At 45.2% G+C, this 12,691-nt stretch overlaps 1 protein-coding gene across 3 annotated transcripts in view; it reads left to right on the top strand.

The window, feature by feature from the left end:
- Window positions 1-12,691, top strand: part of LOC147677801 (ATP-binding cassette sub-family C member 12-like) — a 954,180-nt gene that overhangs the window by 551,994 nt on the left and 389,495 nt on the right. For all 3 annotated transcript variants that reach the window (XM_086945451.1, XM_086945452.1, XM_086945453.1), the window contains exon 20: window positions 6,338-6,441. In XM_086945451.1, the coding sequence (XP_086801577.1) occupies window positions 6,338-6,441 (104 nt within the window). The remainder of the gene's footprint in view (window positions 1-6,337; window positions 6,442-12,691) is intronic.

Below are 12,691 nucleotides of genomic sequence, written 5' to 3'. Positions count from 1 at the left end.
TAACCTGCAGTTCATGAGCAGCATCAATAGCATAGAAGTAACCTTCTTAGATCTGTTGATGTATGTGGAAAATAAACACCTCCACATTATGTTATTTAAAAAACCCACAGCAAGCAATTTGACATTGCATGCAATAAGTCAACACCCAAGTAGCCTGGTAAACAGCATTCCATATGGAAAACTGCTGCATCTTAAACGCAACTGCTCCACACTGCAGAGCTTTAAACAGGAAGATGAAGAGGCTATCAATAGATTTGTAAAAAGAGGGTACTCCAGGAATGTTCTAAGGCAAGCAGCTAGAAAGGTTCAGGCATTGGATAGGCAGAAATTACTGATCCCCAAATCTAAAGAGAAGGAAGGCGAATCAGTAACGAGATTAATTTGAATTTTTCAGCAGGTTCCAATGAGATTACCAATGCAGTGAGAAAACATTGAGGTAGTCTACAGGCAAATCCCATTATGGGTTCCTCTTTGCCTGCCACATCAAGTAATACCAATAGAAAAAGCACCTCATTGAAAGGTCTATTTGTGCACAGCCACTGCACTGAAAAAACTGTAAAAAAATCGAAGATGGTTGGTTTCTTTTCTTGCATTAGATGCAAAGCATGTAGAAAAAGTAAGAATATCAAGGAGTTTGAAGTCCCAGGTGCTAAGAAAGTGTAACAGATCACTAAGCTCTTAAATTGCAACTCAAGCTTTGTTGTATGTTATGCCCATGAGATAAGAGGTATGTAGGCAGCACAGTGCACCCAGTGAAGAAGAGGGCGTTAGAACATACCCGGGCAATAACCAAGAAGGATGAGTCATACCTGGTGGCGAGATATTTTGCTGCAGAACAAGAGTGACAGCAGTCTCTTGTGCTTTTTCTGTGTAGACCAAGTACTAGCAAAAGAGAAGGGAGGAGACATAGCCAGGGCTCTCAGATTAATTGAATCCATATATATTATTGAAGTGAGAACGCAAGCCCTGTGGGGTCTGAATAGCGATGAAGAGCTGTGGACACACATAGGCTGAGAGGTTTGTTCTTAGAGGCATGATTAACCTCTGTTTATATTCTGGGATTTTAAGGAATAGGAACTTTTAATACACCAGTTTACACGAAGCACATAGTCACTTCATTAGTAGGCACAAACGCTTTTCATGGCCGCCGGTATCCAAAGCCCATTCAGGGCATAATAAATGCAAAGGTTGGCAGAAACACTTAGTCACGTTATTTCTATCACAGGCACTTTCAATGGTAGCCCTTGAAGATATCCTAAGCTCATTCAGGTCCCAATAAATGTTTAAGGTTATTTAGATCTCTAATACTGACATATTCTCTGAAGGACAATCATGACATATCAATAATCTTTCTGTATGCCGGTCATCATTGATTTGACTGGTTGTATTTGTGATTACCATGAGAAACGTAGAAATATATTAATCAGTATCGTTGGGTATAATCCATTTAATTGTTTTAACAGAGCAAGTGCAATTATAAGCTGCAATACCTTGTGTTTAAAAAATAAATCAGTTTCAACTGTCATTTGTAATTTGTTTTTTACAATACAAAGTTTTAAATGTGATATTTATGAAATATTCAGAGAAATATATATTTTTAATGCAGTGGATCAACCTTTTTTGAAAACATAATATCAGACCCCGTGATCAGAACATTAAATGCAAGATGATCTGAGACTTGATACAGTTAATCTGTGAATGCAGTCTCAGATGGCCACCCCAGTGTTATGCACATTGTTCAGAGACGTTTTGAGGCCTATTGTCTGTTTCCATAGTGTAGGAAAGTGCCCCTTTTTGCATGATTAGCCCACACTTTTTGCCCTACATCTGATGCAATCTGACTGGATGTGCACTGGGTCCCTGCCAATCAGGTTCCCAGGGCCTGTGTTGTTCCCCAAAATTGTACCTTTTTGACCCCCATTTGGCACATCTCTGGCCACAGGTAGGCCCCTTGTAAAAACTGCCATAGACGCCAATGGCACTGTGATCAGGGAAGGCCAATAATGGCTGCAACACTTATTGTGCGACCCTTAGAGGCCCTGCACCTAAACGCTAATGCATTGCCATTGCAGGCTGCGTGTTTTTGAGCACAGAAAAGAGTTGACATGGCACACATCCCTGTGCGCCATGCCTGCAACCCACTGCCTGCGGCCCAGGTAAGCCACCCCTCTAGCAGGGTACCCTAGCCCTCAGGTTAGGGTACACTGGCATGAGCCCTCTACAATGTCGAAGTCCACTCTTAAATATTATAAGTATAGTAAAGTCATGCAGAGTATATTGTCTGGGAGTTGATCATTACGAACTCCACAGTTCCATAATGACTTTACTAAAACCTGGTAAGTTTAGTAGCAAACTTCTCAGCACATTAGAACCACACTGATGCCAATGTGGGAATTACCGTAAAATGGACTCAGAGGGAATCTTAGAGATGCCCCCTGAAAAGCGACCAGCCCTGGTGTGGTTCCTGAATGGCTGCCTGCCATTGGCCATAACCAGACAGGTTTCTGGACCCCTGGGTAGAAAGCATCCACACTCTGGGTCCAGAAACAACGCCCATCCTGGGCAGAGGTGTCATCCCTATTCTCCCAGGATGGGCTGGGTCCACAAAGGAGAAACTTTAAAGGCCTGCTGTCTTTGGAAGCTGTCCCTGCCTTTTGGAGCCCCAAGGAACTTGCTCCTACCAGTTCTGCGCACCACTTTGGGCAAGGGAATCGATGGGAAAACCAAGCTAGGAGAAGAGGTCTGCCCACCTTTGCCAACCCCACCCTTGGGGTAGGGGAGGTGAGTTGAAGCACACATCTCAGCCCCCTTCATCTTAAGGATGAGGGGACCCCACCAATTAGGGAGAGGTTCATGCCACCTCCCACTAGAGGGTGGCATAAAAGAGGATGTACCACCCGAAGGAAGGGTCTCATTGAACCTGACCTACACACCCTTTTAAAAAATGTTTTATTTAGGCGCAACCCTGAACCTTGCCTCCTTATATTCAAAGAAGAAAGAAGGACTGAATAGCTGTGCTGACCCAGGAAGAAGAGGACGCCAAATGCTTTGGCCCCAGCCCTACCAGCCTGTTCCCACCCCGACCAGCCTACAGCAAAGAAACCGGTGTGGCCAGCAGCCCCCAGATCCCAGAGGACCTGCCCTGCACTCACCTTACAGTCTCTAGTGAGCACTGAATTTGCTCAAGTCAAGATTTAACCACAGAATTCAGATCAAGGCGACTCTGCGATTCTGCACTACTCTGCGCCAGACGCACACAGCCCGAGTTTGAGTGGCCCAACAACACGAGGAGGTCTCCCAGGCAATCCTGACCTGGGGTTTGGTGATCCCTGACCTCCCTCAAGCTTCGGGACAACGCCTGCAACCTCAAGCTGAAAGGTTCCTCCCGACCATGACTAGAGCTGGTAAAGAAACCCGATGCCAGAAGACACCACTGCACCAGATGTCCCACTGTGTTGGTTCGTCCAACCAATGGTGTCCAGGCATCCTCCAAGACCCTAACTTACCTCTCCAGCCTGTGGTCACCTTCAGGAAGTCTCCCTGCCCGAGCCTGCAGCAACTTTACCGAACAGAATGGCTCAATTGGAAACCACAGGGTCCCCAACGTTTTCTTGGCATCCTGGACCTGGCCGCCCCAGTTAGGCTGGTGAAGCAGCTCCTGTGTTTATCATTGGCCCCTGCAGTGCTGACCTCAACCCCAGGAGCTTTGATCCCACACTCGAGTGGCCTGTTCGTAAGCAGTCCCTAACTGAAGGCCCCATTAGCTAACATTGGGCCCCTGCACTCTGCCATTGTCCGCCCCAGTGCCACTGGTGTTACAACTTGAGTGCCTACTTAGACCTTGGGATCGTTGGTCCTAACCCCCAAACTCCCATTCATGAGACGTTTGCTCACCTGTGAAACCGATAACCATTTTTCTCCCATAGGAATCCATGTTATTAGTTTTTGGGCCTAAAATGTTGTAAGTGTTAAGCTGTTGTTTTGTATGGAGGAACAAGTCACTATAACTTAAGCCAAGAAAATTCTTGCTCACCTTTTATTGTGAGATCCCTCGGTGTGGTATCTAGGCATACCACACCCAGCAGTCAATATAATCTGAAAGTAATCAAAGAGTATTCTAAAAGTAATTTCTGTGTAATTTAATCTGCATTTTGAAACCATACCAACCTGTACCAATTACAAATCCATTCCCAATTGCATTTCTGTGTAAAGGTTTACAATCTAAAGTACATTTTACCTACCTGCTTGGTTCTAGAAATAAAACAAAAGTATACCTTTTATATACTTACCCAATTGGTCTGGATTTTGTCTCTAAGTGTGTGCCATCAGGCTTGATTGAGTGAATACAATAAATGCTTAACACACAATCTGGATAAGCAAAACTGCTCTCCCACACTACCACAAAGAGCTGTGGGTACGTGCCAAATGTAGCCTCTGCTATACCTCGGGGTACTCCCTGGACTCTGTGCACACTATACCTTACTTTGGTATCATATATACAGAGCCAGCTTTCCACTCATAGCACTTCTCCGTCCAGTAGTTGTGCTGTTGTATATAATGAAAAAAATGGTGAATGAACGTTGACATTAACAAAGGACAGTAGGCCGAAACACGTCTATCAGTTTCTTGGTCGTGCCCTTAATAAAATTATGTTACCAACAAAAAAATCCAGAGTGTGTGACGTTCCTTTGGGGAGAGAAACAAGTCGAACGTTGGATCACCCTCATGAGTCGCAGCACCCGTCATGTTTGAGAGCGGCGGCTTCAAGGCAAAAATGGGGAAATTTATATATATATATATATATATATATATATATATATATATATATATATATATATATATATATATATATATATATATATATATATATATATATAATTCTATATTTTATATTATAATATTTGAAAAAAACGCAGTAAATTATTTAAATGAAATGTATTTGTTTCAATAATATTTTTTAATTAAAAAAATGTAATTAAATGGTCGTACGACGGTACAACGCAGGCAATTACTTCGTATGCCTTTGCCACGCATTTATTAGCGCGCATGCTTTTACCACCAATATGCATTTAATACGCATGCCAATACCACGCATTTTTTTAGATTTAAAAACAATGTATTTGTAGTGGGAGACCCCCCACCCCTCCAAGTCCCCTTCAATGCATGGTATTGGCATGCGTTGTAAATGTATATTCGCTGTAAAAATATGCGTGCTAAAAAATGTGTGGTAATGGCACAACGAGGTAAAAACCTAATTTCAAAGGCTGTTTCCTTAATTACAAGTATATTTTAATATGAAAGTGAGTTTAATTTTGTTTAAATAAGTATAATAGTTATATTTATTTTCAAATTAAGTGAAATTTATATTACTGTTCCTTTTTAACATATTTAATGTTTATTATTTATGTATATATATATATATATTATATACGATATTAGGTACAATGCTTTTTTTCTCAATATCTTTGTTATTTACACTACACGTAGAGGAAATGGATTTTTTGGGGTCGATAGTTTTGACTCAATATGTTCGTAGCACAATATTAATGTTGTTGATGATATGTCAGTGAACCATTCAACTACCTACCATGTATTCAGTAACTTGATTCTCCATCATGTTACATAAAGACCTCTCAACACTATAACAGTCATCATCCTTGGACAGGCAGGAAAGTTTCATTTCTGATTGTACTATGGCATGATAGGGCTGCTCTGACAAATACTGAGAGGTAAATACATTGCTTCAACCAAAGTAAACATTATTTTCTCATCAGAAATGCAGTCAGACACAAAGATTTGTGTAAATGTTTTTGTTTGTAGTACAATTATTTGGTAATTATTGTACAATGACTCTGTTTTGACCTAATTTCCCCCTCGTCATCAAAATAAATCACTTTCTGTCTGCACCAAAATAAAGTTAATGAAAACTAAATACTTAGGGCCTGATTCACAGAACTAATCTGAGACAAAATCCTAAACTTACTACTTTTGGTAATCACAGAAGGCACTTACTACTTTTAGTATTCACAGATTTCACTTACTACTATTGGTTAAATATACCACTTTTGGTTACACTTACTACTTTTGGTATTCACAGAAGGCATTTAGTAGTAGTAAAGTTAGTTTACTACTACTAAATGCCTTCTGTGAATACCAAAAGTAGTAAGTTTAACAAAAACTAGTAAGTTTAACCAAAAGTAGGAAGTGCATTCTGTGAATACCAAAAGTAGTAAGTTTAGGAATCTGTCTCAGATTACTTCTGTGAATCAGGCCCTGTGTGTTTATGTTGGGCATAAAGTTTCAATGTGTTACTAATACGAATGTATTTCTTTTGTAGGATACATAGTGGCAATTTTAGTTATCTTACTCTTCATGTTAATGATCGGCATCTCTGTCTTCAGTAATTGGTGGTTAAGCTATTGGATAGAACAGGGTGCTGGGGTAAGTTTGAACATTTATGAATATATGTTTCTTTATATTTTCAATTTTATACAAAGTTTAATAAGTGACTGTTGGCATTAGATGATTAAATGATAGTGCCAGGTGTTAGTTGCTCAGGAAAAGCCTGCCTAGTTTTTACATTAAATAGATAAGAATTTGAATATTGTTCTTCCCATTGTTCTGAAAATTGTCCTATCAAGTGTTGAGTATGGATTATGAAGGTAGCAAAATGTTATGATGGCAAATTAAAGATTTCAAAAATGTATGCCATAGTTACTTTAAGTCACACTGGGACCTATTCATCTAAGTACGTTTTTGTGTGAGTAAATCTACATGTCTAAATTTACCCTTAAACTTTTGAATAACTTTACTACTTTTTGATATTCTCCATTTGCTAGTGTAAAGCTGGTCAAAAGCACAGACATACATGTTGCCCTGTCCTAAAATGGATTAAAGTCAGCCACCATCATATATGACGTAAAGTTACTACGGGTAGTGACTTCATGTCCATATTTGACGTCCTGCACATTTAGTAGAGAAGTGTGGCTCAATGAATAGAGCGGCAGACCCTGATGCAGAGATCTAGCCCGCGACCAGGGTTCAATTCCACGCCTCAGCGGGTCTTGGGCTCAAAATTCCACAGACCTGATAATTCTCGCCTCGTGCCTATTCCAATCATAGAGTCCCATTCTGCAACTCTGGGCAATAGCTTGCTTAATCTCCACAACGGCCCCCACAACGCTAAGGATGCCTGGCCTCCACCTTGGTGGTGCCCAGGAGTGGACGCCTCACAGGGAAAGCCAGGATGGGTTCCACAGCGGTATTCGTACAAGCGCCTTGAGACCCTTGTGGGTGAGTAGTGCGCTATACAAGTATCAATTTTTTACATTTACTTAGCAGATTTCTCCGCATTGGGGCTGAGATCTCCTATAGTAAAATATAGAGACATTTTAATAAGTTCAAGTTATTAAAAAGGATTTAAAATATTTGTCAGTTAAATGTTAATGTATATTAATTTGATATAGGTACTTTAAATGTAATTTTTTTAAATGCTAGAGAACTAATAATGAAATAAAAATATATATATATCTATGTAGACGTGTACTTTCTAAGTTCAGACCACCAGAGGGCTTCCCGGCCGGATGCCCGTCTGTTGCTGTTAAGACTAGCCTGAATTGACTGGAGAGGTGGGGGATGCTCTTCGGCACCCATAGTTAGCTGCTAAATATACACCTGGCCTGCAATAACTGAATTTCGGGGTGACCTCCCCCTCCCGGCCTAGCGTTGTCAAAGATGGCATCCTCTTTGGAGCAGGAGGGACCTCTGGAAGGGAGGGATGTGCTATGTCCTGAGGGTGACAGAAACAAAACCCTGTGACAAGTACTCAGACTAGCAATTGGCTGGAAAGAGGGGGGTGCTACCCTTGTAGGATGTAATGCAGCATGGCTCCCAGCAGTAGGAGCTCTTTGAACACACAGGAATCCAGACCTAATGAGTTGAGGGGACAACCAAGGGAGTTTTGAGATCCTGACGCCAGCTGGGGGACATGCTTTTCCCTCAAACCTGCAGGGGTCTTGCAGGCCTAAGTACCGTATTTCTGATAGAGAATTCTATCGGCAGATTCCTTACCTTAACATTTCCCAGGCATCAGGCTGAATCCGGAAACATTTGTTTGCGCAATACCCTTTGCGCGCGCTGTCGGGTGGCTCAATTCGGCTCTATGTGACATTGTCTGCATCATGTTCATCAGTTAGGACGTTGCAGTCCCTTATATAGGCACCACCCAGGTGTGCGAATATCAGTACTTTTCACTTTTTCATGGAAGATGCGCAGAGCAATTAAAATATTGATGTAAGTGTGTGCCAAAAATAGGGTCTTGAGACAGGGAGTAACCCTGTCCCTAATGAATAAGTTCACAGAGTGGGGAGGCATTGGCAGGTCTGTAAGGATAGATATTATCTCTACCAGATAATGTGTTGCCGAATGTAAGTAATTTGTTAATCTGATAGAGACTTCTAGCTGCAGATTCCTTACCTTAGAATAGATACCCAATCCATAATCTCCTAGCGGTGGGCTGTGAACAAACTCCTCACACTAGAAAGTCCTGCAGGGCCCAATGGGCAAAATTCCCGTCACTGCGGACCGGACTGTCCAGGCAGTAGTGCTTGGCAAATGTGTGCAGAGATGCCCACTCCGCTGCCTGGCAGATGTCAAGGACTGGGACACCCCGAGTCAACGGTGTGGTTGAAGCCTTTCCTCTGGTGGAATGGCTCTTAAACCCTCTCGGGGTTGCTTCTTAGCCAAAGCGTAGCAGATCTGTATGCAGAGAATGGACCAGTGATAAATGGTTCTTTTCTGCACTGCTTGACCCTTCTTAGTTCTCAGGTGCCCCACAAAGAGTTGGTTATCAATCCGGGAACTCGTTTGCTCTTTTGTGCGGTCAAAGTAGAACAACAATGTTCTTTTTGGGTCCAGGTGGTGGGTGTGCTCCTCATCTTTAGAGGGATGTGGAGGAGAAAAAGAGGTGGGCAGCATGAAAGATTGAACCCGATGGAATGAGGTCACCACCTTTTGAAGAAATAAAGCCCAGCTGCGAAGCACCACTTCATCTGCAAAAGACATCATGTAGGGGAGCTTACATGATAGTGCCTACAACTCACTCACCTTCCAGGCAGATGTACTTCCAACCAGAAAGGCTGTCTTGATGGTAAGCACCCAGAGGAGACAGTTATGAACTCGAAGGGAGCTCCCTTAAGAAAATTGAGGACCAAGTTAAGGTCCCACTATGGAATGACAAAGGGTGTGGGTAGAAACAAGTGACCCAGCCCTTTCAAAAACATATGTACAATTGGAGACTTAAAGAGAGAGGTTTGGTCTGGTAGCTGCAAAAACTGGATAGAGCAGAAAGATAACCCTTAAGAGTACTCAAAGCAGAGCACTGCTGGGCCAGGGTAAGAATAAAAAGAACAGTAGAAAGAGAAGCAGAAGGAGGATCATTAGACCTTTTTGTACAAAATGTTACGAACGTTTTCGACAGGCATACACTGTTTTATTGAAGGCCACCTGGCTGCCAAAATAACGTTTTATACTTTGGTAAGAAGTTCAAAAGCCATCAACTGTGACCGCTCAATCGAGGTTCACAGGTTTGAGTGGAGGACCCTCCCCTGCTGCTGCGACAGAAGATCCTCCCAAAGGGGCAGCCTGGTCGGAGGATCGATGCTCATTTTCAGAAACTCTGGATACCAGATTCTGCTTGCCCAGTCTGGAGTCACAAGGATGGCTTGGGACAGGTCATTTTGGATCTTGTTCAGAAATCTGGGCAGAAGGGGTATGGGCAGAAAGGCGTACAACAGGCCTGAGCTCCACTTCCAATGAAAAGCGTTGCCGAGCTATAGCCACCGTGGAAATTCCAGCAAGGAAAACTGCTGACATTACGCGTTCTCTTCGGAGATGAACAGACCCAACCAATATTTTCTTCACTGCAGAAAGAGACCTTGCGCCACCTCGACTGGAGATGCCATTCGTGATTTGCTAGGCATTGACGGCTGGGTTTATTCTCCCTTGGGTTCAGAAAATCTGCCAGGTGTTGAACCACCAGGGTCATGCCCTGCTGTTCCAGCTATGTCCAGTGATGCAGGGCCTCTTGACAAAGGGTCCACGGCTCCACCCTGCCCTGTTTGTTGCCTCACATATGTTGGTGGTGTTATACTCGCACTAACTTCCCCTTGGCAGAGGGAAGAAATTCTTTTAATATAGGCCACAGTCACTCAGGCTGACTACAGGCCCCATGGGGCATGGTACCCAATCAACCAATCAATCAATCATAGCATTTGTAAAGCGCGCTATTTACTTGTGAGGGTCTCAAGGCACTGGGGGGAAGATGCTACTGTTCGAAGAGCCAGGTCTTGAGAAGTCTTCTGAAAGTCAGAAGGTCTTCGGTCCACCGTAGGCATATGGGGAGGGTGTTCCATGTCTTCGGGGCGAGGTGGGAGAATAATCTGCCGCCGGCGGTCACTCTTCAGATGTGGGGGAGACTGGCGAGGGCGCGGTCTGCAGAGCGGAGCTGACGGGTGGGGGTGTAGAGGCTGAGTCGGCTGTTGAGGGACGTTGGTCCGGTATTGTGGAGTGCCTTGTGGGTGAGGAGTTTGAAGGTTATCCTTTTGTTGACAGGGAGCCAGAGCAGGTCTCACAGGTGGGGTGTGATGTGGCTGCGGCAAGGGATGTCGAGGATCAGGCATGCAGAGGCGTTCTGGATGCGTTGAATCCGTTTCAGGAGTTTGGCCAGGGCTCCTGCGTAGAGTGCGTTTCCTTAGTCCAGTCTACTGCTGACTAGGGCCTGGGTGAACGTCCTTCTTGTTTCGCTGGGATCCACTTGAAGATCATGCGAAGCAGGAGGAGGGTGTTGAAGCAGGAGGAGGAGACGGCATTGACCTGCTTCGTCATGGAGAGGGTAGAGTTGAGGATGACCACTAGGTTGCGTGTATGGTCAATGGGTGTTGGGGGTGTTCCTAGTACAGTTGGCCACCATGAGTCATCCCGGACCGAGGGGGTGGATCCGAGGATGAAGACCTCCGTCTTGTCCGAGTTCAGCTTCAGTCGGCTGTTCCTCATCCAGTCAGCGATGGCCTTCATTCCTTCGTGGAGTTTGGTTTTGTTGGTGTGGGGGTCCTTGGTGAGGGAGAGGATTAGCTGGGTGTCGTCGGCATAGGAGATGATGTTGAGGTTGTGCAGTCATGCGACGTGGGGGAGCATTGCCAAGTAGACGTTGAACAACGTTGGGCTGAGGGATGAGCCTTGGGGTATGCCGCAGATGATCCTGGTGGCTTTGGAGCGGAAGGGGGGGAGGCAGACACTCTGTGTTCTGCCGGAGAGGAAGCAGGAGGTCCAGTACAGGGCCTTCTCTTGGATTCTGGCGTTGTAGAGGCGTGTTCGTAGTGTGAGGTGGCAGACCGTTTCGAAGGCTGCTGATAAGTCCAGGGGGATGACGGCCGCGGTTTATCCGTTGTCTAGCAGGGTCCTGATGTTATCGGTGGCGGCGATGAGGGCAGTTTCAGTGCTATGGTTGCTGCAGAACCCGGACTGGGACGGGTCCAGGGTGCTGTTCTCCTTGAGGAAGCTGGTCAGTTGTTTGTTGACGGCCTTTTCGATGACCTTCGCCGGGAACGGGAGCAGGGAGATGGGGCAGAAGTTCTTGAGGTCCTTGGACTCTGCCTTGGGTTTCTTGAGAAAGGTGTTGATCTCTGCACGCTTCCAGCTCTCCGGGAAGGTCGTTGTCTCAAAGGAGATGTTGATGATTTTTTGGATATGGGGTGCGTTTGTGCTGCAGGCTTTGTTGAAGATGTGGTGTGGGCAGGGGTCTTCCGGGGATCCGGAGGGGATGGTGTTCATGATCTTGATGGTGTCATCATCGTTGATGTTGGTCCAGGCGAGCATGCGGTTGGTGCGGGTGGTGGTCATGGGAGCGAGGGTCTCAGTGGTTGCCGGGGTGGTGACTGCATTGAAGCTGTCGTGGATGTCTGCGATCTTGCGATGGAAGAAGGTGGCCAGCGAGTCGCACAGGTCTTGTGAAGGTGGGATGGAGCTGGGGTTGGAGAGTTCCTTTACGATGTTGAAGAGCTCTTTGCTGTTGTGTGTGTTGTTGTCTAGGTGGTCTTTGAATTAGGTCCTTTTGGCGGATCTGATGAGGTGGTGGTGTCTGCGGGTGGCGTTCATGTGGGCTGTGTAGCTTTTCGGTGTTCGTTCCCGGATCCAGTGTTTTGGAAGTTTTCGGCAGGTTTGCTTGGAGGCTTGGAGGTCTTGGGTGAACCAGCTGTTTTTCTTGCTGGTGTGGGTATTGGAGGGATTCTTGAGCGGGGCAAGGGTGTTGGCACAGTCATTCATCCACTGTCTGAGGTTGCGAGCGGCGGTGTTGGGTCGTTCAGATCTGCGGGTGGGCCCTGGAGCAAGGGTAGCGGAAAGATGGCTTTCCGGTGACTTTGCTCCAGTAGCGGCACGGCATCTGTTGGGTACGGTGGTGCATGGTGGGTTTCCGGAAGGTGAAGTGGATGCAGCGGTGATCGGTCCAGTGGAGCTCGGTGTTGTGGTTGAAGGAGAAGTGGAAGCTTGCGGAGAAGATGGGGTCAAGCGTGTGGCCGGCTGAGTGGGTGGGTGTAGCAACGAGTTTTCTGAGTCCGAGGTTGGCGATCAGGGTGAGGGAGTTGGTGTCGTTGTTGTTCTCGAGGTGGAAGTTCAGGTCCCCGAGGAGGATGTA

Source organism: Lissotriton vulgaris, chromosome 12 (genome assembly GCF_964263255.1).
Source record: "Lissotriton vulgaris chromosome 12, aLisVul1.2, whole genome shotgun sequence".
In the NCBI taxonomy this organism is placed as follows: Eukaryota; Metazoa; Chordata; class Amphibia; order Caudata; family Salamandridae; genus Lissotriton; species Lissotriton vulgaris.
This window is presented reverse-complemented; position numbering and strand designations above follow the sequence as displayed.